This window comes from Delphinus delphis, chromosome 2, assembly GCF_949987515.2.
Source record: "Delphinus delphis chromosome 2, mDelDel1.2, whole genome shotgun sequence".
NCBI lineage: Eukaryota > Metazoa > Chordata > Mammalia > Artiodactyla > Delphinidae > Delphinus > Delphinus delphis.
This window is the reverse complement of record NC_082684.1, coordinates 120,691,979-120,717,702: the sequence shown is the minus strand read 5'-3', so window position 1 is coordinate 120,717,702 and position 25,724 is coordinate 120,691,979. Positions and strand designations below refer to the sequence as shown.

The window sequence follows — 25,724 nt, the reverse complement described above, 5'->3', positions numbered from 1 at the left end:
ACCAGGAAACAGAAGCAAAAAAAACCCGATTCTTCAGCAGCTCCAGACATTTTCCCGGACTCCCTCCTGGCCAGCAGTGTTGCATTAGCTCCCTTCAGGCTGTGTTCATGCAGCCAACCCAAACCTTTCCCTGGGATCTGACCGAAGCCTGAAACTCAGCTCGCACCCCCACCCATTCTGGCGAGTGTGCAGACAAGCCTCTCAGGCTGGTGAGAACTGGTCGTCACTGATCCTCTGTGTGGGAATCTCTTTGCTTTGCCCTCTGAACCCCTGATGCTGCACTCTCCTCCCTGGCTACGAGCCTTCCGCCTTCCGCTACCCACAGTCTCCGCCCGTGAAGGGGCTTCCTAGGGTGTGGAAACCTTTCCTCTTTCACAGCTCCTTCTCACTGGTGCAGGTTTCATCCCTACTCTTTTGTCTCTGTTTTTCCTTATTTCTTTTGCCCTAGCCAATTTGGGATGAGTAGCATATTGGCTTTTCGTTGGTCTTCCTGTAGGGGCCAGTGAAGCCGGAAATCACAATTCTTCCTGCCCCCGCTTCTCCAAGTAGAAGCTGGAAAATAGGAACGAGGGGGTTCTCTGGAACCAGTTTCTGTGGTGTGTCCCAGAACCTCACCAAGAGCCAGGACTTCCCCTGGTGGTGCAATAGTTAAGAATCCTCCTGCCAATGCAAGAGACACGGGTTTGAGCCCTGGTCAAGGAAGATTCCACATGCAACTAGAGAAAGCATCCGTGCAGCAATGAAGACCCAACACAGCCAAAAATAAGAAAGAAAGAAAGAATGAAAGAGGAAGAAAGAACAAAGAAAAAAAGAATGAAAGAAAGAAGAAAGAAAGAAAAAAGAAGTTATTTTAAAATAATCTGGCTTCAAAATGTGTCCTTGACTGTCCCTTCCTACTTTCACACCTGACAGTGGGACGTTCAGGCAGACCTCTGAGTTAGGCAAAGGGGTATTCTGAACCCAAGATTTGGGGTACCTGTTCACCTCAGGTTAGGCCAAAGAGGATGTATTTGCTAAAATGAATTATGTGCCTACTCTGCAGTTGTCCTACTGTTTATCTTAGGAAATGACAATGGTGGTTGAAGAAATTATTCAACTCTTTGTATATTCCACTTGGGTGTGTTCATAACAGTTAGGGTGATTTATTAGGTTTTGCTTTTCTGTCTACTGTTTTCTGTAAATTCATAAACATTTAAATATCACACATAATTCAATAAAATTTCCCAAGGAAATGATGTAACTTTTCATATTACTTAGAAAACTATATTTGTGGGTTTTATTTATTGCTTCAGGTTAATCATTCGGATTCCTTTATACTGGAATTTGCTAAAATATTTAAATGTTTCTTGGAAAAATGATCTCAATAATTGATGTTCTATCAGCCATCCTGAATATTGCTAAAACAGAACACCACATTCCTCAATAAATATTCTAATTTAATGAGAGGTATAATTTTATACTGGCTTAATATGGTCTCCCTATCAATATTTTTAAGTAAAATGGGACTTTCATGGTAATCTTTTCATTAAACAATTACCAGTTGATTGCTTACCAAGTAACATTGATAAACAAGACATATATTCTATAACCCAACTAATTTATTGTTCTTAAGACAACATTGTTTTTATAGGTAATTATAGAAATAACTTTATTGCAGTTGTTAGGAACAGATAAGGAACGCTTCCTGGCAGGCTAAATGATTTCTAAGCTGCGCTTCAAAGTTGACTTGTAACTATCTGGATGCAAGTGATAGGAAAAGAAAAGCATCTTAGGCAGTAGGCAAGGGATGCAGCAGCAATTGAGGAAGGATCTTGGCAAATCAGAGGACCTGGGGAGACCAGGAATGCAAAGAATATAGGTGCAAGGGGCATTTCATGCAGAATGGTGTAGACTGTTGGGGACGGAGTAATTCCCCATCATCCCCCCTTGAGTTCTTGTGGCTGGACTAATTGTAAAATTGACACGGGACAAGGTTTTTTTATACAGGCTTCTTTGTGATAAGGAAGTCCTACCTCTAGATGCGGGGAGTGCCCCTTTCACATGAGAGATTTTTTTTTCTGCTTTCAGATACAGAGAGGAGAGTCAGAGTGTCCCTCTTATGTTGGCATTTCTTAAGTAACTTTAATTCAAAATAATCAATATGCTATTTAGACACATTTTGGGGTGGCTTACCCTGGGTCACAACTAGACCATAATAAAGTTTTGAAAATTTACAGTGGTAGCAAGATGCAATTCATACTAAAAAATAGAAATATAAATTTGTTACACGAGTTTAGATTTGAAAGTTTATGTGTACATCTGTTACTGTTAAGAAAGCAAAATGAAAATGGATTTACTTGAGGGTTGATTTGTTATCCTTGATTTTAAGCATGCAACGTACAGCTGAACATTAGATAATGATCTCCTGTGGAATAAATGTGCATATCTATCACTTCTAATTAATACATATCTTTTTGTGCCTTTTACAGTAAAATGCCTCACAGGACCACGGATATGATAAAAATTAAGAGCCCCAGAATTTTGACTCCCCAGTTTGATGAATGTTGTACTTGAATATATTTATCCGTTATTCATTTAACAAAGTGTTTTAATAATTTATTTCTTTGAATTATTTTAACACAAGAAAGTTAATTTTGACAATGTTTTATTACAGGTGATTATGTTGTCATGACTATATATTTTGAATTGAGTAGAAGAATGGGATACTTCACTATTCAAACATACATTCCTTGTATACTGACTGTGGTTTTATCCTGGGTATCATTTTGGATCAAAAAAGATGCTACACCAGCAAGAACAGCATTAGGTGAGTTTCAAAAAATCTTTGCTACCATTTTGTTTAACATAGAAGTATTCATAAAAATATTTTCAATAAAAAGCCTAGCTCAAATATAACTGATCTAATTTGAAGGCTACTTGACTCATGCTTGTTTTTAGGTAGATAATTTAGACTGTTCTTCCTGACTGTAGAATTCCATGTGTGCCACTTAAAATTTGAGGTTAAACTTTCTATCTATATTATTTTACCTATCTATAACCTAAAAATTCTTCTCATGAATTTTTTTCTGGCAACCAAAGTCCTCTTAAGAAAACATTAAATTTCGGTGGTTTTAAGATTGTGATTGTGCAACATGTTGTATATGTTTTTTTTAATGATAGGAATTTTGCCTTTCCATATTTTATTAACACAGGCAATGTAGCATATAAAGGTTCCCCTCAAATTTCTTTCAGAAAAAAGGGAACTGCTTAAATTTTAAAATATTTACAGTCTTCTATATTACATAGAACATTTTCTGGTGGCTTTTAAAAATCATTTAACAACAAAGTACTTTTTGAACAAAATTAGCCTTTAGTATCCTCTGCCAATATTAGTTTTGCATGCTGAACAGAAAATACATGAAAGAATTAGTAAATCAGCTGGCAAAAGCATAACACAAATTTTGTAACTTTTCTTGAGGTTATGACCTTACAATTACATATTAGGGTGTCATAGTGAGCATGCCTTCAATAAGTAGCTCACAACTTGAGACTATGAAAGTCCTATCAAAGTGTGGCCATTGTAGGGGCTTCCCTGGTGGCACAGGTGGTTGAGAGTCCACCTGCCGATGCAGGGGACGTGGGTTTGTGCCCTGGTCCAGGAAGATCTCATATTCCGTGGAGCGGCAGGGCCCGTGAGCCGTGGCCGCTAGGCCTGTGTGTCCGGAGCCTGTGCTCCGCAAAGGGAGAGGCCACAACAGTGAGAGACCCGCGTACAGAAAAAAAAAAAAAAATAGTGTCACCATTGTAGTATTAAGAGGATAATTATACCAGAAATACACAGTGATTGCCATTAATAGAGTTACAGACCAGAAGAGTGGAGAAATGTCATTAACACCAGGATATTTGGTTGACACCAGAATGGTTGTGCCTACTTTAGATAAAGCTTAAATCATTCTATGACAAGATCAAAAGCACCAGCATTAAATCAATTATAAGAAAGAATTCAACATTCTTTTAAAAAAAATAACTGTCAATGCTCTTTATGAGGTATCATCTACAATATTGTGTATACAGTAAAAAATTAATAGACTTTCTAAGAATTAAGTAAATGTGACTCTTGATCAAAGAAAAAAGTCAACATCAAAATGCAACTCTGGGAAGAGAGACGGAAGATGGTGGAAGAGTAACATGCAGAGATAACATTCCTGCCCAGAGATACAACAGAAATACATCTACATGTGGAACTGCTCATATAGAACACCCACTGAACGCTGGCAGAAGACCTCAGACCTCCCAAAAGGCAAGAAAGTCCCCACGTACCTGGGTAGGGCAAAAGAAAAAAGAATAAACAGAGCCAAAAGAATAAGGACGGGACCTGCACCAGTGGGAGGGAGCCTTGAAGGAGGAAAGGTTTCCACACACTAGAAGCCCCTTTGCGGGTGGAGACTGCAGGTGGCAACGGGGGATAGCTTCGGAGCCGCAGAGGAGAGCACAGCAACAGGGGTGCAGAGGGCAAAGCAGAGAGATTCCCGCACAGAGGATCGGTGCCGACCGGCACTTACCAGCCCGAGAGGCTTTTCTGCTTAACCGCCAGGGCTGGCGGGGCTGGGAACTGAGGCTCGGGATTCAGTCGGAGGGCAGGGAGAGGACTGGTGGCGTGAACACAGCATGAGGAGGTTACTGCACTACGGCTAGCCGGGAGGGAGTCCGGGGAAAAGTCTGGACCTGCCGAAGAGGCAAGAGACTTTTTCTTCCCTCTTTGTTTCCTGGTGCGTGAGGAGAGGGGATTAAGAACTCCGCTTAAAGGAGCTCCAGAGATGGGCAAGAGATGCTCAGGCTGCTGCTGCCACCACTAAGAAAACTGTGCGAGCATCTGTCACTCTCCACACCTCCCGTCCCTGGAGGCTGTGCAGCCCTCCTCTGCCAGGGTCCCGGGATCCAGGAACAACTTCCCCGGGAGAACGCACAGGTCACCTCAGGCTGGTGCAACGTCACGCCAGCCCCTGCCACCGCAAGATCGCGCCGCACTCCGTAACCCCTCCATCCCCCCGGCCTGAGTGAGTAAAGCCCCCTAATCAGCGGCTCCTTTAACCCGTCCTATCTGAGCAAAGAACAGGTCCTCCAGCGACCTACAAGCAGAGGCGGGGCCAAATCCAAAGCCGAAACACGGGAGCTGTGCAAAGAAAAGAAAGGGAAATCTCTCCCAGCAGCCTCAGAAGCAGCGGAATAATCTCCAACATCAACTGTGCAACTGTGGAATACCTGAATAGAGAACGAATCATCCCAAATTGAGGAGGTGGACTTTGAGAGCAAGATTTACTGTTTTTTTCCCTTTTCCTCTTTTGGTCACGTGTAGCTGGATGTTTTTGTGTGAAATTTTGTCTGTATAGCTTTCTTTTCACCATTTGTCCTAGGGTTCTATGCGTCAGGTTTTTTGTTTTGTTTTTTATTTTTAAAAAAAATTTTCTTAATAATTATTTTTTAATAACTATTTTATTTTACGTTACTTTATTTTCTTTCCTTTTATCCTCTTTCTTTCTTCCTTTTTTTCCTCTTTCTTTCTTTTGTCTCCCTTCTATTCTGAGCCGTGTGGATGAAAGGCTCTTGGTGCTGCAGCCAGGAGTCAGTGTTGTGCCTCTGAGGTGGGAGAGGCAACTTCAGGACACTGGTCCACAAGAGACCTCCCAGCTCCACATAATATCACATGGCGAAAATCTCCCAGCGATATCTATCTCAACACCAGCACCCAGCTTCACTCAACGACCAGCAAGCTACACTGCTGGACACCCTATGTCAAACAACTAGCAAGATAGGAACACAACCCCACCCATTAGCAGAGAGGCCGCCTAAAATCGTAAGTCCACACACATCTCAAAACACACCACAAAATGTGGACCTGCCCACCATAAAGACAAGATCCAGCCTCATCCACCAGAACACAGGCACCACTCCCCTCCACCAGTAAGCCTACACAATCCACTGGACCAACTTTAGCTACTGGGGACAGACATCAAAAAGAATGGGAACTATGAACCTGCCTCCAGCAAAACGGAGACCCCAAACACAGTGAGATAAGCAAAATGAGAAGACAGAAAAATACACAGCAGATGAAGGAGAAAGATAAAATCCCACTACACCTAACAAATGAAGAGGAAATAGGCAGTCTACCTGAAAAGGAATTTATAATAATGATAGTAAAGATGATCAAAAATCTTGGAAATAGGATAGAAAAAGAAATGCAAGAATCATTTAACAAGGACCTAGAAGAACTAAAGAGAAAACAAACAACGATGAAGAACACAATAAATGAAATTAAAAATACTCTGGAAGGGATCAATAGCAGAAAAACTGTGGCAGAAGAACGGAAAAGTGACCTGGAAGATAACGTAGTGGAAATAACTACTGCAGAGCAGAATAAAGTGAAAGAAAAGAACTGAGGACAGTCTCAGAGACCTCTGGGACAACATTAAACAAACCGATATTCAAATTGTAGGTGTTCCAGAAGAAGAAGAGAAAAAGAAAGGAACTGAGAAAATATTTGAAGAGATTATAGTTGAAAACTTCCCTAATATGGGAAAGGAAATAGTTAATCAGGTCCAGGAAGCACAGAGTCCCATACAGGATAAATCCAAGGAGAAACACGCCAAAACACATAGTAATCAAACTGTCAAAATTAAATACAAAGAAAACATATTAAAAGCAGCAAGGGGAAGACAAATAACACACAAGGGAATCCCCATAAGGTTAACAGCTGACCTTTCAGCAGAAACTCTGCAAGCCAGAAGGGACTGGCAGGACATATTTAAAGTGATGAAGGAGAAAATCCTACAACCAAGATTACCCAGCAAGGGTATCATTCAGATTTGAGGGAGAAATTAAAACATTTACACACAAGCAAAAACTGAGTTCAAAACCACCAAACAAGCTTTACAACAAATGCTAAAGAATCTTCTCTAGGCAAGAAACAAAAAGCAAGGAAAAGACCTACAATAACAAACACAAAACAATTAAGAAGAATAGGAACATACATATCGATAATTACCTTATTTATATGGTTTAAATGCTCCCACCAAAAGACAGAGTGGCTGAATGGATACAAAACCACCAAACAAGCTTTACAACAAATGCTAAAGAATCTTCTCTAGGCAAGAAACAAAAAGCAAGGAAAAGACCTACAATAACAAACACAAAACAATTAAGAAATAAGAATAGGAACATACATATCGATAATTACCTTATTTATATGGTTTAAATGTTCCCACCAAAAGACACAGAGTGGCTGAATGGATACAACAACAAACCCATGTATATGCTGTCTACAAGAGACCCATAACAGACCTAGAGACATGCTAGTGGAAACCAAAAGAAAGCTGGAGTAACAATTCTCATATCAGACAAAATAGACTTTATAATAAAGACTATTAGAAGAGACGAAGACGGACACTACATAATGATCAAGGGATCTATCCAAGAAGAAGATATTACAATTGTAAATATTTATGTACCCAAATTAGGAGCACCTAAACACATAAGGCAAATACTAACAGTCATAAAAGGGGAAATCAACAGTAACACATTCATAGTAGGGGACTTTAACACCCTACTTTCACCAAAGGACCGATCATCCAAAATGAAAATAAATAAGGAAACACAAGCTTTAAATGATACATTAAACAAGATGGATTTGATATTTATAGGACATTCGATCAAACACAACAGAATATACATTTTTCTGAATTGCTCATGGAACATTCTCCAGGATAGATCATATCTTGGGTCACAAATCAAGCCTTGGTAAATTTAAGAAAATTGAAGTGGTATCAATTATCTTTTCTGACCACAACGCCATAAGACTAGCTATCAATTACAGGAAAAGATCTGTAAAAAATACAAACACATGGAGGCTAAATAATACACTACTTAATAACGAGGTGATCACTGAAGAAATCTAAGAGGAAATAAAAAAATACCTAGAAACAAATGAAAATGGAGACAAAACGAACCAAAACCTATGGGATGCAGCAAAAGCAGTTCTAAGTGGGAAATTTATAGCAATAGAATCCTAATTTAAGAAACAGGAAACATCTCGAATAAACAACCTAATTTTTTTTTTCATTTAGGCAAGGCTTTCTTGTATTTTTTTTAACATGTTTATTGGGCTATAATTGCTTTACAATGGTGTGTTAGTTTCTGCTTTATAACAAAGTGAGTCAGTTGTACATATACGTATGTAGCCATATCTCTTCCCTTTTGCGTCTCCCTCCCTCTCACCCTCCCTATCCCACCCCTCTAAGCTGTCACCAAGCACTGAGCTGATCTCCCTGTGCTATTCGGCTGCTTCCCACTAGTTATCTATCTTACGTTTGGTAGTGTATATACGTCCATGCCTCTCTCTCGCTTTGTTACATCTCACCCTTCCCCCTCCCCATATCCTCAAGGCCGTTCTCAAGTAGGTCTGTGTCTTTATTCCTGTCTTACCCCTATGTTCTTCACATTTTTTTCCCTTAAATTTCATATATATGTGTTAGCATACGGTACTTGTCTTTCTCTTTCTGACTTACTTCACTCTGTATGACAGACTCTAGGTCTAGCCACCTCATTACAAATAGCTCAATTTCGTTTCTTTTTATAGCTGAGTAATATTCCATTGCATTCCATTGTGTGGCACATCTTTATCCATCGACAATGGACACTTAGGTTGTTTCCATCTCCTGGCTATTGTAAATAGAGCGGCAGCGAACATTTTGGTACATGATCTTTTTGAATTATGGTTTTCTCAGGGTATATGCCCAGTAGTGGGATTCCTGGGTCATATGGCAGTTCTATTTGTAGTTTTTTAAGGAACCTCCATACTGTTCTCCATGGTGCCTGTACCAATTCACATTCCCACCAGCAGTACAGAGTGTTCCATTTTCTCCACACCCACTCCAGCAGTTACTGTTTCTAGATTTTTTGATGATGGCCATTCTGACTGGTGTGAGATGATATCTCATTGTAGTTTTGATTTGCATTTCTCTAATGCTTAATGATGTTGAGCATTCTTTCATGTGTTTGTAGGCAACCTGTATATCTTCTTTGGAGAAATGTCTATTTAGGTCTTCTGCCCATTTTTGGATTGGGTTGTTTGTTGTTTTTTTTTTGTTATTGAGCTGCATGAGCTGCTTGTAAATATTGGAAATTAATCCTTTGTCAGTTGCTTAATTGACAAATATTTTCTCCCATTCTGAGGGATGTCTTTTGGTCTTGTTTATGGTTTCCTTTGCTGTGCAAAAGCTTTGAAGTTTCATTAGGTCCCATTTATTTTTGTTTTTATTTCCATTTCTCTAGGAGGTGGGTCAAAAAGGATCTTGCTGTGACTTAGTCTTAGAGTCTTCTGTGTATGTTTTCCTCTAAGAGTTTGAAAGTTTCTGGCCGTACATTTAGGTCTTTAATCCATTTTGAGCTTATTTTTCTGCATGCTGTTAGGGAGTGATCTAATCTCATACTTCTACATGCACCTGTCCAGTTTTCCCAGCACCACTTATTGAAGAGGTTAAACAACCTAATCTTGCACCTAAAGCAATTAGAAAAAGAAGAACAAAAGAACCCCAAAGTTAGCAGAAGGAAAGAAATCATAAAGATCAGATGAGAAATACATGAAAAAGAAATGAAGATAACGATAGCAAAGATCAATAAAACTAAAACCTGGTTATTTGCGAAGATAAAACTTACAAACCATTAGCCAAACTCATCAAGCAAAAAAGGGAAATGACTCAAATCAATAGAATTATAAACGAAAATGGAGAAGTAAAAACTGACACTGCAGAAATACAAAAGATGAAAGATTACTACAAACAACTCTACGCCAATAAAATAGACAACCTGGAAGAAATGAACAAATTCTTAGAGTTGCACAACCTGCAAACGCTGAATCAGGAAGAAATAGAGAATATTAACAGAACAACCACAGGCACTGACATTGAAACTTTGATTAAAAATTTTCCAACAAACAAAAGTCCAGGACCAGATGGCTTCACAGGCACTTTGAAACATTTAGAGAGGAGCTGACACCTATCCTTGTCAAACTCTTCCAAAATATAGCTGAGGGTGGAACACTCCCAGACTCATTCTACGAAGCCACCTGATACCAAAAGCAGACAAGGACGTCACAAAGAAAGAAAACTGCAGGCCAAACGTAAAATACACTCCCAAACGTACACTACAAAACATAAAATAGATAGCTAGTGGGAAGCAGCCGCATAGCACAGGGAGATTAGCTCTGTGCTTTGTGATTACCTAGAGTGGTAGGATAAAGAGGGTGGGAGGGAGCGAGACGCAAGAGGGAAGATACATGGGAACATATGTATAAGTGGTTCACTTTGTTATAAAGCAGAAACTAACACACCATTGTAAAGCAATTACACTCCAATAAAGATGTAAAAAAAATGCAACTCTGATGTTGAATCAACAGATAGGACATTTGATCAAACACAACAGAATATACATTTTTCTGAATTGCTCATGGAACATTCTCCAAGATAGATCATATCTTGGGTCACAAATCAAGCCTTGGTAAATTTAAGAAAATTGAAATTGTATCAAGTATCTTTTCTGACCACAACGCTATGAGATTAAATATCAATTACAGGAAACTATCTGTAAAAGCATGTATGATTACAAATATTCAAGGATTTAAAATAAAATAATGAATTACCAGATGACCAGATGGATAATAGCTGATGTAGTATATTAAAAAAGAAATTCTAGAGTTAAATGTATAATAGTCGAATTGAAAAAAAATCACTAGATGAGCTTAAGAGCAGATTGAAAAATGGCAGGGGAAAAAAGTCATGTATAATTGAACACCATCATATAAAATTTAACTAATCAGAAGAAAAGAGGGAATCAAAATATTTAAAATGAACAGAGCCTCAGTGATCTTTGAGACAGTATGAAGATGTATAACATAACTGCACCTGGTGTTCCAAAACATGAGAAAAAAGTTTTGAAGAAGTTAGGTAAAAATACCCAATTTTACTGAAAAATACCTACTTATAAATTCTGTAGAGATGACATGGTCAACACTTTTTTAAAAAATTAAATTGGACATATATTTATTGTGAAATCTTCTTTCATAAAAATACCTGTCAACAGTGTAGACTTTTCAAATTTACAAATCATTTTTACAAAAAGTTTCACAACTTGCTCACCTACAACATGGAGAGCCTGGCATCCTATTTTCACTGAATTGATGAAAGAAACTCATTTTAAACAAGGTAACTTTATATGACCAAATGTTGAAAAGCCAAGAGCAAGGCTGAAGCCGTTGACTTCTAGTTCATTATCTTGTACACCTACTCAAGCTGTTTATGCTGTGCTGTTTGATTTATTCTACAACTGGCCTTTGCTGATTGCCAGGCCAGATATGCACTAAACTGTAGCTGGGATGCAAACTGCAAACCTGGTATCTGATGTGTGTGCATCTGTCACGTATACCTGATCCCTGATTAGTACTTCTGGGCAGGTATTTTATAGTACTCCCTTTAAATCACAGAGGTGGAGTGTTAAAATATCTATTCTTGTGAGTCTGTTGTCTATGTCACTAGCCTGCCTGTCTGACAGCTCTTGCGTGTTCTAATATCCTGCAGGCTCATCATTTCACATGATAATCATCCAGTTATTTCACTCTTCATTTTAGTAAACTCCATTTCCTTTTCTTGTTTTTCTTTCATCACATGTATGACCCTTTCCTAATTTTTTCCACAGTCTTTGATTAAATCTTTAGTGTTAGCCGACATATATGAAATAGATTGAATCGAGTGTGATTAGTTAACTAATAAATCAAAGAATCAATACACTTATGCAAAGCACTTATTGAAAAGCCTAGAATGCTAGGCACAATATTAGGTAATAGGCTAGCAAGATGAGCAAGATACAGTTTTTCTCTTAATGATCACTCAGTCAGTTCAGGGAGACATACTGCAAAGACATATGCAATTCTCTGTGAGAAGCAGAAGAGTAAGGTACATCATAGAAGGTACAGGAATAGTGAAACTACATATTATCAGATCTGCCTGGGGTACTACGAAGCCGTTTGCCTCAGAAAGAGTGCTGAGTCTTCAAGAAAAAGAGTTTACAAGTTGCATAGAGAAGGAGAAGACAAAAAGTGGTTTATCTGGGCAGAAAAAAGTGTGAGATGACGAACTGACGGAAAGTACAGGGGACTGAAAACTGTATTTTCATTAAAAATATTTTTAAGAGGCAAAATGTCAAACAGTACGAAAATAACTGAATAAACTGGAAGATATTAACTTAATTCAGGTATTTTAATGTTAATGTGAAGACTATAATAAAACATTTTATGGAACTGTTGCTTACAAAATTAAACAATTACAATTAAATGTATTCTATTTATGCAATGTCAAGAAGCAGTCACATAAAAATAAAACACTGTGTCGCAATGGAGGGATTCTGTGTGACCCCTTTCACAACTTGGTATGTGTTCCCTGTGCAGGCATAACCACAGTGCTGACCATGACCACACTCAGCACCATAGCCAGGAAATCCTTGCCTCGTGTTTCCTATGTGACAGCCATGGACCTCTTCGTGACCGTTTGCTTCTTATTTGTCTTTGCTGCTTTGATGGAGTATGCTACCCTCAACTACTATTCAAGTTGTAGAAAACCAGCTAGCACTAAGAAAAAGACATCGGTGAGTTCCAGTAGCAAAGATTTTCTGGGAGGATAGGTAAATGATTCTTATTCATAGGATCTTATATAATGATATAAATAGTTGAAGAAGTCTTTAAAAATACAAGACAGGTATTCCAAAGATATGAATGTGACATTCAAGCACTCTTCAGCTTCACCTACCAGTGGCGTGGACTGATGTGATCATACTTTAAAGATTACTCTTTACCAGTGTTTTGTGATGCAGATTTCCATAGTAGTTTTCTAAATACTTTTTCTGATTTCCTTGTAGTTACTATATCCAGATTCCTCAAGATGGATTCATGAACGCTTAAGTCTACAAGCCCCCTCCGTACGTATAGCACTGCAAGTGCAAATATTTCTGAGAACTCTGGATAAACTACAATAGAAAGATATTATTGTTTACATATGCACTTATTGGAGGCCAATGAATAATGCATGTACTCCCTTCAAAAATGTACTTAATTCTTTAAAATATGTCCAATTAAGAAAATTTGGAAAATAAAGGGAAAAAAATCACTCCTTCTACCCACCCCCCCGGGTAAAAGTGTATACCATATATATTCCTGTAACTCAAAAATAATTATAAATACATTTCTGGGTCAAAATATTAATTTATAGGATCATCTTAATAATTGTATCATATGTTCATGATTGATGCACAATCTTGGCTGGACAAAGGGCTAATCCACACTTTTTCACTTTTAAACATATTTTTATCATTACAGTTCTGTACATACTTGTAACTATTAGTCTAAATTCTTAGACGCAGAATTGGCTACGCCAAAGATTGCACAAGTTTTGCCAAAATGCATTCCACCAGTACATGTATGAACTCATTTATCCTCACAACACCCATTCTACTGAAAGGACGCCGAGATGTTGAAAACATAAGGCCTCTTAAATATTGAGTAAGGTTTCACAATTTAAAGAAAAATTGTTATATTTAATTATTAATGTGCTTGAATATTGATTGTATGGATTAATGTAAGAATTTATTGAAAAATTAAAAAATATGTCTTTAAATCATTGATGTGCGCTACCGCTTTTATCATATAACAATTTTTACGTATAACTATTTCTATTCCTTTATACATGTGAACTCAGAAATTGACAATAATTTATGCCCAAGCATACAGCATAATTGGTTTTCTAACTGCTGATCAGCACCGTATGTTCAGTGCATTTCAGACAATTTTCATCAGCATTTCTTCAAGTGTGTATCATTGTAGTTCTGACAGAAGGTAAGGCCATTTTTACACAGTGAACATATAGTTCTGGCCATCAAATGCTGCCAAATAACAACGCATTGAAAAGTAAGGTGAACGGGTGGGAGCGGGGGATGCTGAATAACAGAAAAATATCAGAACGAATAGCCTGAGGCCGGAGAGCACGTTATATCTTCCTCCACTCTCAGTCTTCACACGGCCAGAGTGCTCGGAGTGGAGAAAGAAATATTGACATCAGTGGTGTAGAAATGATACTGTCAAAAGAAAGAATAACTAGAAGCTAGAAGAATTTATTTTTCTTAAGCAGGAAAGTGTAATGACCCTGAAGAAAGTCATAGAAAAACAATTCACAGACAGAAAAAGTTCCAGACTATGTGCAAAGACGCAGTCAGAGAAAACTTCAATAGAAGTTCAGAAGAAAGAGGAAGGGGGAGTTAGCTGACAATATCTTCAACTCTATTCTGAAAGATCCACATGTTAGTTTAGTTGACGGGCCACTACCTCCGAAAAGGAAAAGCAGAGATGAGCAACCTCTCTGCGATGAGGGTCAGCAGCAGGCTCCACTGATGACCACACATTGCTTTGGGGAAAATTGTCCAAATAAATGTGCCACGATTTCCCACCCCATAGTATGCAAGGCTAGTCCACTCTGGGTGTGCAGTAGTACCTGCTGCCAGGAAACAGCGTTCTGAGAAAGTCACATTGCTGCAATATACAAACAGGCGAAACAGGAGTGAGTCGGGAAGGAACCTAGCTGGACTGAAGATGACCTTGGAGACTCCTTAATTAAAATATCTATTTTATTTTCCTCTAATAATTTTATAGTGTCAAGCTTTATATTTAAATCTATAATCGATTTTGAGTTTATTTTTGTGTATGGTGTTAAGAAGTGTTCTAATTTCATTCTTTTACTTGTAGCTGTCTAGTTTTCTCAGCACCACCTATTGAAGAGGCTGTCTTTTCTCCATTGTATATTCTTGCCTCCATTATCAAAGATAAGGTGACCTCGTGGGCGTCAGTTCATCTTTGAGCTTTCTATCCTGTTCCAATTTATCTAGTTTTGTTTTTGTGCCAGTAACATACTGTCTTAATTAGCGTAGCTTTGTAGTATGTCTGAAGTCAGGGACGCTGATTCCTCCAGCTCCTTTTGTTTCTCAGGATTGCTTTGGCTATTCGTAGTCTTTTGTGTTGCGATACAAATTGTGAATTTTAAAATACTAGTTCTGTGAAAAATGCCATGGATAGTTTGATAGGGATTGCATTGAACCTGTAGATTGCTTTGGGTAGTACATTTTCACATTGTTCATTCTTCCAACATAAGAACATGATATATATCTCTCCATCTGTTTGTATCGTCTTTAATTTCTTTCAACAGTGTCATAGATTTCGGCATACAGATCTTTTGTCTCCTCAGGAAAGTTTATTCCTAGAAATTTTATTCTTTTTGTTGCAGTGGTAAATGGGAACGTTTCCTCAATTTCTCTTTCAGATTTTTCATCGTTAGTGTGTAGGAATTCAAGCGATTTTTGTGCTATTTTACCAAATTCAATGATTAGCTCTAGCAGTTTTCTGGTAGCATCTTTAGGGTACTCCAGGTGTTGTATCATGTCTTCTGCAAACAGTGACAGTTTTACCACTTGTTTTCGATTGCGATTCCGTTTATTTCTTTTTCTCCAATTGCCGTGGCTAAAACTTCAATGCTGTTAAATAATAACAGTAGGAGTAGGCAAATTTTTTCCCGATGTTAGTGGAAATGCTTTTAGTTTTTCACCATTGAGGATGATGTGGGTTTGTCTGTGGGTTTGTCATATATGGACTTTATTATGTTGAGGTAGGTTCCTTCTACGTCTACTTTCTGGAGAGTCTTTTCATAAATGGGTTTTGAATTATGTCAAAAGCTTTGAAAACTCTATTACAGAAATCACAGAAATATCCTTTCTGACCAACCACCTAGAGAAATGGAAATAAAAACCCAAGTAAACAAGTGGAACCTAATGAAGCTTAAAAGCTTTTGCCTAGCAAATTATATATATATGAAAAAAAACCCTCAAACTGATAAAGGATTAATCTCCAAAATGCAGCTCATGCAGCGTAATTTCAAAAAACAATCCAAAAATGGGCAGAAGACCTAAATAGACATTTCTCCAAAGAGGATATACAGAGTGCTAACAAACTCATGAAAGGATGATAAACATCACTAATCATTAGAGAAATGCAAATCAAAACTACAAGTTTTCACCTCACACCAGTCAGAATGGACATCACACAAAAAACTACAAATAAATGCTGCGAAGGTGAAAAGTGAACACTTTTGCACTCTTGGTGGGAAAGTAAATTGATACGGCAACTAAGAAGAACAGTATGGAGGGTCCTTTAAAACCAAAACAGTACTACCATATGATGCTGCAATCCCACTACTGGGCATATACCTTGAGAAAACCATAATTCAAAATAGAGACATGGACGTCAATATTCATTGCAGCACTATTTATAAGAGCCAGGTCATGGAAGTAAGCTAAGTGTCCATCGACAGATGAATGGATAAAGAAGATATGACAATATGTACAATGGATTAGTCATAAAGTGAAACTTAATAGTCATTTGTAGTGAGATGGCTGGACCCACAGTCTGTCATACAGAGTGAAGTAAGTCATAAAGAGAGAAAAACATACCGTATGCTAACACATATATGTGGAATCAAAAAACGTTCTGATGAACCTAGTGGCAGGACAAGAATAAAGACGCAGACCTAGAGAATAGGCTTGAGTACACGAGGAGGAACAAGGGTAATCTGGGACAAAGTGAGAGAGTAACATTGACATATATACACTACCAATTGTAAAATAGACAGCTAGTGGGAAGCAGCCACATAGCACAGGGAGATCAGCTCGGTGTTGTGTGACCACCTCGAGAGGTGGGATAGGGAGTGTGATAGGCAGTTTTGTCCCAGATATCTTATAGTTTTTAGCCTGGGACCTCCATGAGCACCCTTTGACTCTCTAGTGAGCTCTTTCCCTGCAGAGGCTTCTGATGTCCATTTTGATAAGCTCCTTCTGTTGGGCTCGCCTGCCTGTAATTGCTGAGCTTCTCTGTGTGACCCTACACAGGTACAAAGTGTTGAAGAAATATGATGAAAATCTGGCTGAACACTGTCAAAATTCATGTGCTATTTTCAATAAAGGCAGATATTTTCCAACTGGAGTTTGTTAGAAAAATACTAATACTTCAGACAGACACAGGAATCTGTTTTTTTAGCAAACCTTCAGGTGATATTTACACCCTCTCAGGGAGAGGGAGGATATGTATCTACATTATAACCTAACTTAGAGCAAAATTTTCATTTCTGCCCATTGCCTAGAATTGTTGATGAAAGTAGACAGCTGCACCATGATGCTCCTGTCTGGCTATTGGCTTGTGCACAGTAGGACGAGGACATCTTGATTAAGGTCGGTCCTCACACACAATCACTTCCCAATTAAAAAGATGTCCCCAAAGGCTACCAGTAGTAATACCGAATGCTCTACATCTCTACCTGCTTCTCTGTGGTTTGATTCCACAGAGCTACAAATATATTTAATCAAACTATTCTCATTTATGTGTGACTGTAAATTGTCCTGTCTCCTTATCTGCTCCATACTGACTTCCAACATCAGGAGGAGAGCTTGTGAAGTAGAAAATATAACATTCCAATTGTACACAGATTTTGGCTATCTAGAGATGACAAGCAATGTCTGGTATCCACACATTGAAAACTCATTTTTCACTTGAATTGCATGGAACAAGAAGATTCTCTCATCATCCTTATGTACTTTTTAAAAATACTGTTTGATAATTTAAAAAAAAGAACTTTACTTCTCTACACTTTATTATATGTATTTTTTAACATTTGCGGAATTTTATGTGTGTGTGTGTGTGTGTGTGTGTGTGTGTGTGTGTGTGTGTGTGTATACTCCAAATCAGAAGAGAAGTAGGCAGAACAGGGACTTGAAATTGCAAATACACATTTGAAAATAAGCTTATTCTCCCTTATCAGTAACCCAAGAAATACAAGATTTGCAAACGTCACTGTAGTTTTTCATGCATTAAATTTGCAAAGACTGAACTTTTCAGAGCAGGAATGAGGGTGGGCATAGGGCATGGCACAGTCCTCTTTATTTATTGAACAGGCATAAACTGTACTTATTTCTTGATACACCTTGGGCTGATCTTGATTCATCTCATGTTGATATTTGTGTTTTTCTTGTTGCCAGCAGAACTATTCTCTCCTTGATATGAGTCCACCACCACCGGCAATGGTTACCCTAAACAATTCCGTGTACTGGCAGGAATTTGAAGACACCTGTGTCTATGAGTGTCTGGATGGGAAAGACTGTCAGAGCTTCTTCTGCTGCTATGAAGAATGCAAATCAGGATCTTGGAGAAAAGGGCGTATTCACATAGACATCTTGGAACTAGACTCATATTCTCGGGTCTTTTTCCCTACATCGTTCCTGCTCTTCAACTTGGTCTATTGGGTGGGATATCTGTATCTCTAAATTTTCCTCCTGGTGAAAAATAAAGAGTGTTAGGTTTCCTTCTAAACTTTGGCCCTACCCAGACCAATAGTGATCAATTGGATTAGCAAGGAAAGATACTACTCAGTTTATCTGAAATTATGTAATACCTTTGAGCAGCGTAGGAGTATGTGGCAAATATTTCTATTATGTATTTCAGGCTCACACAAACATGCGAGCACACAAACAGGTTAATTGAGTTTTAAAATGATATTCTTGTTAATTCTTACTGAATCTGTAACGTGGAGATATATTTTTTTGGATATTGGAAGCAGCTGCGAATTTTCCTTGTGAAGAAATCTGTGAAACCTACAAGCAAATATCTGAGAAGCTCTTAGGCCCGGCCCCTTTCTGTATCTTTTCTTTGCAACCGTTGGCAGCACCGGTGTCCATGTATGCGAAGTCACTGCTGGCCAAGATACACTCTACTGATCTCAGCGCCCAGGCAATCTGAGTTCAAGTGTGAACTGCAGTGAGTTACCACCCAGTTTCCTCTCTCTGTGGCCTCTTTGCTCTTCACTGGTTGGCATTCTTTAATAACTTCACCCTAGGCTTGGGAAGGATGTATATGCATTATCCACAAGTTTTCAGTTGAGAAAAAAAATGAATTTTCAAAATTCTCATGTAGCTAAAGTCAAATATGTTTATCTTTGAACACCAGTAGTTCAACATTTTACCTTGAGTTGTGTTTTACTAGACGAAGGTGAACCCCACAGTATATGCTATTATGAGTTCAATGATTATCTTTCAAAGATGGGTATACAGCATTCACAAGCCATTGTTTTGACATTGCTTTCCAGTGTGTGAAAGAAGTGTAGATAGAATTTTTACAAAATTTTCTTAGTGAATATTGTTTCAAGTGAAATCAACTTTAGAAGCAAAAAAATGGGTAATGGTTATCATCAATGATACATTTTGAAGAAAAAATTATTTTATACTTTGAAATATGGATATGTAGCAAGATTCCAAAGAAAAAAAACCTTGAAATTATCACTCTTTTGGTATTTTTATAACACAAAGCCAAGTTGCTTCTTGATGTTAGTTCTTTGTTATAACTGGATGCTAGTATGTACTTCACATGACTCTTCAGAAGCTTTCCATCATTGATAGGAAAAGAAAAAGTCCTACCGGTAGGTTAACACATAAATATCTGTTGGCATTATTAAAAATTTCGTACTAATTTTTTTTCCTCTTTCTCATTCAGAAAATTGTATTTGTTTTATTGGAAATTACATTTTATTTTAATTATATATTTGGACATATATTACTCAGAAAAAAGACAAAACATTATGAAGAGAAGATATAGAAAAGTGCTAATTTCATACACTTTACTGAATGCAGACGATACACAGAAAAGATGAGTGAAAAAGACCAGAAAAAGTTGAAATTAGTCTATTTGTATGAACACTGTTTAGTATCAAGTGAATGCAGATATACTGATATATTTATCATGCAGTTTTCAAGGATGTCTATATAATGTGAGATACTGAGTTTCTTCCCGTCAACTTCCTTCCTGCCATTTGATGTTTTAGTTGCTACATAGGCCACAAGCCAGTTGGCTTTTATTTAGAGAATCCAATTTAAAACATAAAATAACAATGAGTATTTGTAGAGAAACAGTTTGAACTTATTGGCCTAAATGAAATTTCTCTTCAATTGGAGAATTTTACCTATTAACAGTCTCACCCTGTCCCTAATACATCAACCTCACACTCACCCACAGAGGAGGGCTCTGGAGGTGTCCTGACCACATTCCACTCAAGGAGGACAGCCCAAGTTGTTCTTCAAACACAGTTCCCTACTTTATAACTTCTAACAGTATGAAGACTTTCAATCTATTCTTTCTTAAAAGAAGTTCTGGAGGAGACAATTTGCCAGTGAAATTCTGGGGAAGAAAATAACCTAAAAGCATTTTTATAACATATATTTATTCCAATTATACCTTCAGAAATGTTTACTGATGCTTCTCGTTTCAAGGCCATTCAATATTTAAGCATAATTGGCAACTCTTATGAAATTATATGTATAGCATCATCTCTGTTTTCTGAATCCAACATTCTCTCCTCTCCAACCTCAGTCATTCTACTGATCTAAACACACCAGTGTACTAGTGTTTATATATATATATAAGTATGAAATTTAATCTTCAATTTCTTTCTGTAAAAAGAAAATGAATGACTCAGGATAAGCATAATTGGATGTAAATGTACATTGAAATGTTTACTGTTAGAATTGAGAACCTGATCACATTAAAAATATTCAGAGAAGTGCATGTAAATAAGAGGGAAAGTACCAGATTGTGAACACACTGTAAATGTAAAATTCACAATTTTCTCTTGAAGCCCCTTTCTAATTGTCCAAAACTGAGGAAGTGTGTCATCTGTACATTTTTTTCCTCAAATATGCCTGTAGGGAGCTTCAGGTTTACACAGTTTAGCAGTTACCACTGCATTGAATAATCACATCAGAAGAGCCAAAAAATAAAAGTTCAGGCTAAGTGACAGACCCCTTTCTCATATTCCTTGGTGATTTACGTTTTACTATAAAAAAAGGTTTTTATTATTATGGGGAGAAAACACGTATATGTTGAGAAAATAAGAAAACACCTCAGTCAGTAATAGCTCTGGAAATATAAAACCATGCTTTTAAAATAAAATGTCTGATAATCTTTGAAGATTAGACAGGGCAGTTCCTCTCCCTTTAAAATTTCTTGTGATTACAAATTAGCAATTCCAGGATATAAGCCTGGTCTTCTATTCAGGTCAAAATGGAGAATGTTTCCTACTTTTTTTCAAAATGTTCTCTAGTTAAATGATGCTTTGGTTTTTAATGTGAACAAAACATTACTTTGCTCCCATACACACTATATTTTTTTATATCAGTGCTAAGAATGTAGCTGAACATACACTAACAAGTCTGCAATGTTTTGAGTTAACCAAGTTGTTTTTTTGTTTGTTTTTTGTTTTGTTTTTTTTTTTTGCGGTACACGGGCCTCTCACTGTTGTGGCCTCTCCAATTGCGGAGCACAGGCTCCAGACGCGCAGACTCAGCGGTCATAGCTCACGGGCCTAGCTGCTCCGCGGCATGTGGGATCTTCCCGGACCGTAGCAAAACCCATGTCCCCTGCATTGGCAGGTGGACTCTCAACCACTGCGCCACCAGAAAAGTCCAACCAAGTTGGTTTTTAAAATTTTATTATATAGGAAAATGAACTAGAAGATAATTAGGAAGACAAAAGACAAGCATGCACACTCACATACATAAAGCAACACTATATGAATGTATCATTCAGATAATGGGAGGGAAATGTAAATCATTTTGATTGCGTTATTCAGATAGTCACCTACCTCCACCACGTCATTTTTTTTGCATTTGTAAACACAACAGTTTTCCTAGCCCAATGGGCTACTCTACAACGTGAGGGTGATAGTGGTTTTTGCAGGGAAGGATGGTCTTCTATCAATAAAACTGCTGAACAATTTAAACTGTGTAGGTTGGAGAGAGTGAAGACTGAGTGCCAATAATCAAATCCTCCAGACTCAGGAAGTGGCTGCTATATTTTCTTCTTGACTAGTTATTTGGATTCTATTTTTCCCACTTATCAGTTTTTCACAAAATACAATACTAAAGTTCTCATTTTCCATTAAAAAGTAGAGGAACTTACTGTCAGACTGATTTTTCAGCCTCAAATGATGAGTGCTTTGTTTTAGTTAGTATTTATTACAACAGGGTTTTTCACGTGCTATTCATGTTTACAACAGGAAAGTTTTGGGCTGTCAGCTTTGTCAGCTGACAGGTGAAAGCCCCTCAATAAACAGAACTGCACTTCAGTCACTTCGACGAGATCCGACCACCCTATCACCTAACAGTTCCAGTCAACTCGTCCACCAATCAGCTAACTGCCCCATTTATTGAGTTCGTGCCCTGGTTAGAACAGGAGGGCTCGCGAAGCTTACAGAGAGGTTAATAAAAAGAAAAAGAGAGGCGTCCCTCGTGGCGCTGTGGTTGAGAGTCCACCTGCTGATGCAGGGGATGCGGGTTCGTGCCCCGGTCTGGAAAGACCCCACATGCCGCGGAGCGGCTGGGCCCCTGAGCCTATGTATCTGGAGCCTGTGCTCCGCAACGGAAGAGGACACAACAGTGAGAGGTCCGTATAGCACAAAAAAAAAAAGAGAAATAGCTTCAGTTTGAAGTGACTTTCAATGTAATTAAAAGATAAGTATTGATAGAAAATTCATAATTTGCTGACGACCTTTTTAAGTTGGCAGCAGAATGATAGGATTTTAGAAGAAATAAAATATGCTACATCAGCATTATTATCATCATCATCACCAACAACTACAACACCATCAACATCATCATCTATGTCCTTTTTCATGTTCCATGCTAGTCTTTAGCTATTCCTTCAGCAGAAAGGTTTATGTCTTTTCCAAACCATAACACAATTAGAACTTAAAAATGGAAAAGTTTGATTTCACTTTAAATATAAAATATGCAGATCATAGTTCAAAATTTTGGTCGCCTTAAACATTTCCAGAGCGTCTCTTTGTCCCAGAAGTCCTGTCTACACTGCCTCAAATCAGAATTTAAAATGATTCCTTAGGAAGATATTTCATCTAATTTTTCTTCTGTTGCTTTTGGGCTTTTATTGTTTTGTTTTTTGTTGCTGCTTTTACTGCATTTGGCTTTTTAATTCCTTCTCATGAAGTTAAATTTAAATTGGCTAAGAGCTCTTTTCCCAAAGAAGAACACTCTGTGTACACCTCAGATTGTGTTAACCCATGAAGAATATCAATACGCTTCTTATTACACTTGTTAGGTCTAACAAGTCTGATATACCTTGGAATTTTTACTTTTGGATAGAAATAGACACAGGTAAAATACATTGATGAAATTTACAGTATTATATATTAGCTCTTCAGAATAACTCTATTAAAACATTTAAAAGGATACTTTCAATCATTCTTGACCTTCAAAATGATTAGTTTTGTGCTAGTGAACCATGTTTACACACGTATGTATGTGAAACTACATGGTATGTTTTTCTTTACAAGCTGCTCCTGGATTAAATGAAATATTCATTCTTCACAAATGCATTCTCTCTGGAAGATTCTAAGAGAGCAATAATTTTCAGGAATTAGGCCTGGGTTGTCTTGTGAAGAGTAAGAGGCAATCTTGTGTTTACATGCAATGATGTGTGAATTTGTGTCCCCATTACAGTGGTAAAACTGGGAAAACTTATTAGCGTGTGTATTACTCTAATTGTATTACCCCAAACATAGTTGAAACGAAGAGGAGCACAGTTTCTTAATAATAGCGTATTAGCTTCTTAACCATTTTCAGGAAAACACAGAGGAACTGACAATATATTTCCTGGAAGAATGGGACCACATTCTTTCTTTAAAAAGAAAATCAAGTTTAATACCTGATCAGAAGTTGTTTTGGAGTCCAAAAAACCTGCATTTTACTAAGATCATCACTTTTTCACTAGGGTGCACCTGAGTGATTCTTTGGTCATTTGTGCATTGTGGTCTATTTTAACTGATAAGCCAAAAGTAGTTCTTCAAGATGTAGGTTGCATATAGTCACTGTAGCGCTTGTTTAGGACACAGCTTTCATGTATAATGTGAGAGAGCACCAGGTCTAGTGTGAACTGTGCCACGTGTAAGAGCCGTAGTGTGCAGTCTTCTCTTTTTGAATCTTGCATGTAAAGGAAAACAGTCGGGGCCCTAAGAGATGCCTCAGGCAGAATGGGAGAAAAGATGCACATGTCTGCTCTCTTCCTGTGTGGAATCTTTCCTGCCTGTGAATTCATCTCCTCCGAGATGGATATCAGAATCTGAGAGCCGCTAGGAATCTGCATTGAGTGCTCAGTGTAGAGGAGCCTGACCCAGGGAGGGGAGGCGCCCTGGACAAATGTGTGTGCTGGTCTTTTTCTAGGGAAGTGGGCTGAGGACCAGGTCAGGGTCTCCACCCTCATCAAGTGGTTTCACACAGTCCTTGCTCTACTGTCGTCCTATGAGGGACTGGAGGTTCTGACTCTTGGCCCCGTGTCCTGCTGTCCTCCTCCTCTCTGTCAAAGACGTGACTCCCTGCTAGCTGGGCAGCTCGTGGTGTCCTAGTGAAAAGCAGGCACTCCGTGCCTAATGTGCCTTGGCGACACGGGCAGCGCTGCGCCCCGCTTCACCGGTCTGATCCCCGCTGTGCCCTGCTCTGGGCAGGCTGGGCCGCCCTCTGTATTTGTATTTGGATTCCTACATTTGTACTTCTAATACAAATAAATGCACATGTTGGCAGAAATATTTGAACTGAGTAGATGTCTTCTGGTTGTGGGTTGCCAAACAAGAGACCTGGAAAGGGGACTGCTAAGACCCTTCAGGTCCACATGGGGGTCCTTGCACACCAAGGGGGTTATAACACCAACTGCTCCTCTCAGAAGCTCACCCTTGTGCTAGCCCTACCCAGAGGAAGATTCTGCAAATGTTAAGAGAAGGAATGTTACAAGTGACCTATGTTCAAGGTATGTGCCCTTTTCCTCCACTCCTGCTAGAGCCCAGAAAGAGAACCCACACTTTGAACAAGCCACCCCTCCTGCACCCATGCAAAGCATGAAACCCGGCTCTAGCCAAGCCAAGGAGGGCTTCACCTGCAGTCCAGGCATAGGTTAGTGTGGGCAGGGTTCTGGTTTACTGCTCCAACACCATCCATGCATGGGGAAGGGAGAATTGACTACCTGAAAAGTCTGAATAGCCTCTCCTGAGTAAGGGCTGCAGCCCGACACTAAAGTAAAACCCTGTGTTTGCCAACAGGACTGCAAACCAATGGCAACTCCCACCAGGAAGGAAAGACAGATTTTACATTCTGCTTGGGTCAATTTGAACGGAACACATTTTACTGAAAAAAATCATCAGGTTCCCTAGCTCATCTATTATGACTTCAGCAAGACAAATCGTTTGCTCCTGGATAGGTACTGGAGGAATGATGGGTAGGGTGGGCTGTAAGACATATTCTTCCACCTCTGTCAGCTTTCACTTCTGCTCCAAGACTTAACATAGGCTCCTGAACTTTGCATTAGGTTTTCAGATGTCAATTGGACTACTCACAAGTATCTGTATTTTTACTTCTTGGATTACTTCGATCTACGTTTGAATACCGGTAAACATTTCAAGTTCATTAATTCCTTCCTCTTACCAGAATTGTCTAGTTTTCCCTGGTCTGTCACCAAAGTTGAAGGTCCCTTCGCTGGTAAATTACAATAACAGCTGTCCTTTATA

At 38.4% G+C, this 25,724-nt stretch overlaps 1 protein-coding gene across 1 annotated transcript in view; it reads left to right on the top strand.

Annotated features, from left to right (window-relative positions):
- Positions 1-18,432, top strand: part of GABRG3 (gamma-aminobutyric acid type A receptor subunit gamma3) — a 635,170-nt gene extending 616,738 nt beyond the window's left edge. The window contains exons 7-10 of the mRNA XM_060005519.1: positions 2,654-2,806; positions 12,473-12,669; positions 12,940-12,999; positions 18,151-18,432. Of these exons, the coding sequence (XP_059861502.1) occupies positions 2,654-2,806; positions 12,473-12,669; positions 12,940-12,999; positions 18,151-18,432 (692 nt within the window). The remainder of the gene's footprint in view (positions 1-2,653; positions 2,807-12,472; positions 12,670-12,939; positions 13,000-18,150) is intronic.
- The last annotated feature ends 7,292 nt before the right edge of the window (positions 18,433-25,724 follow it).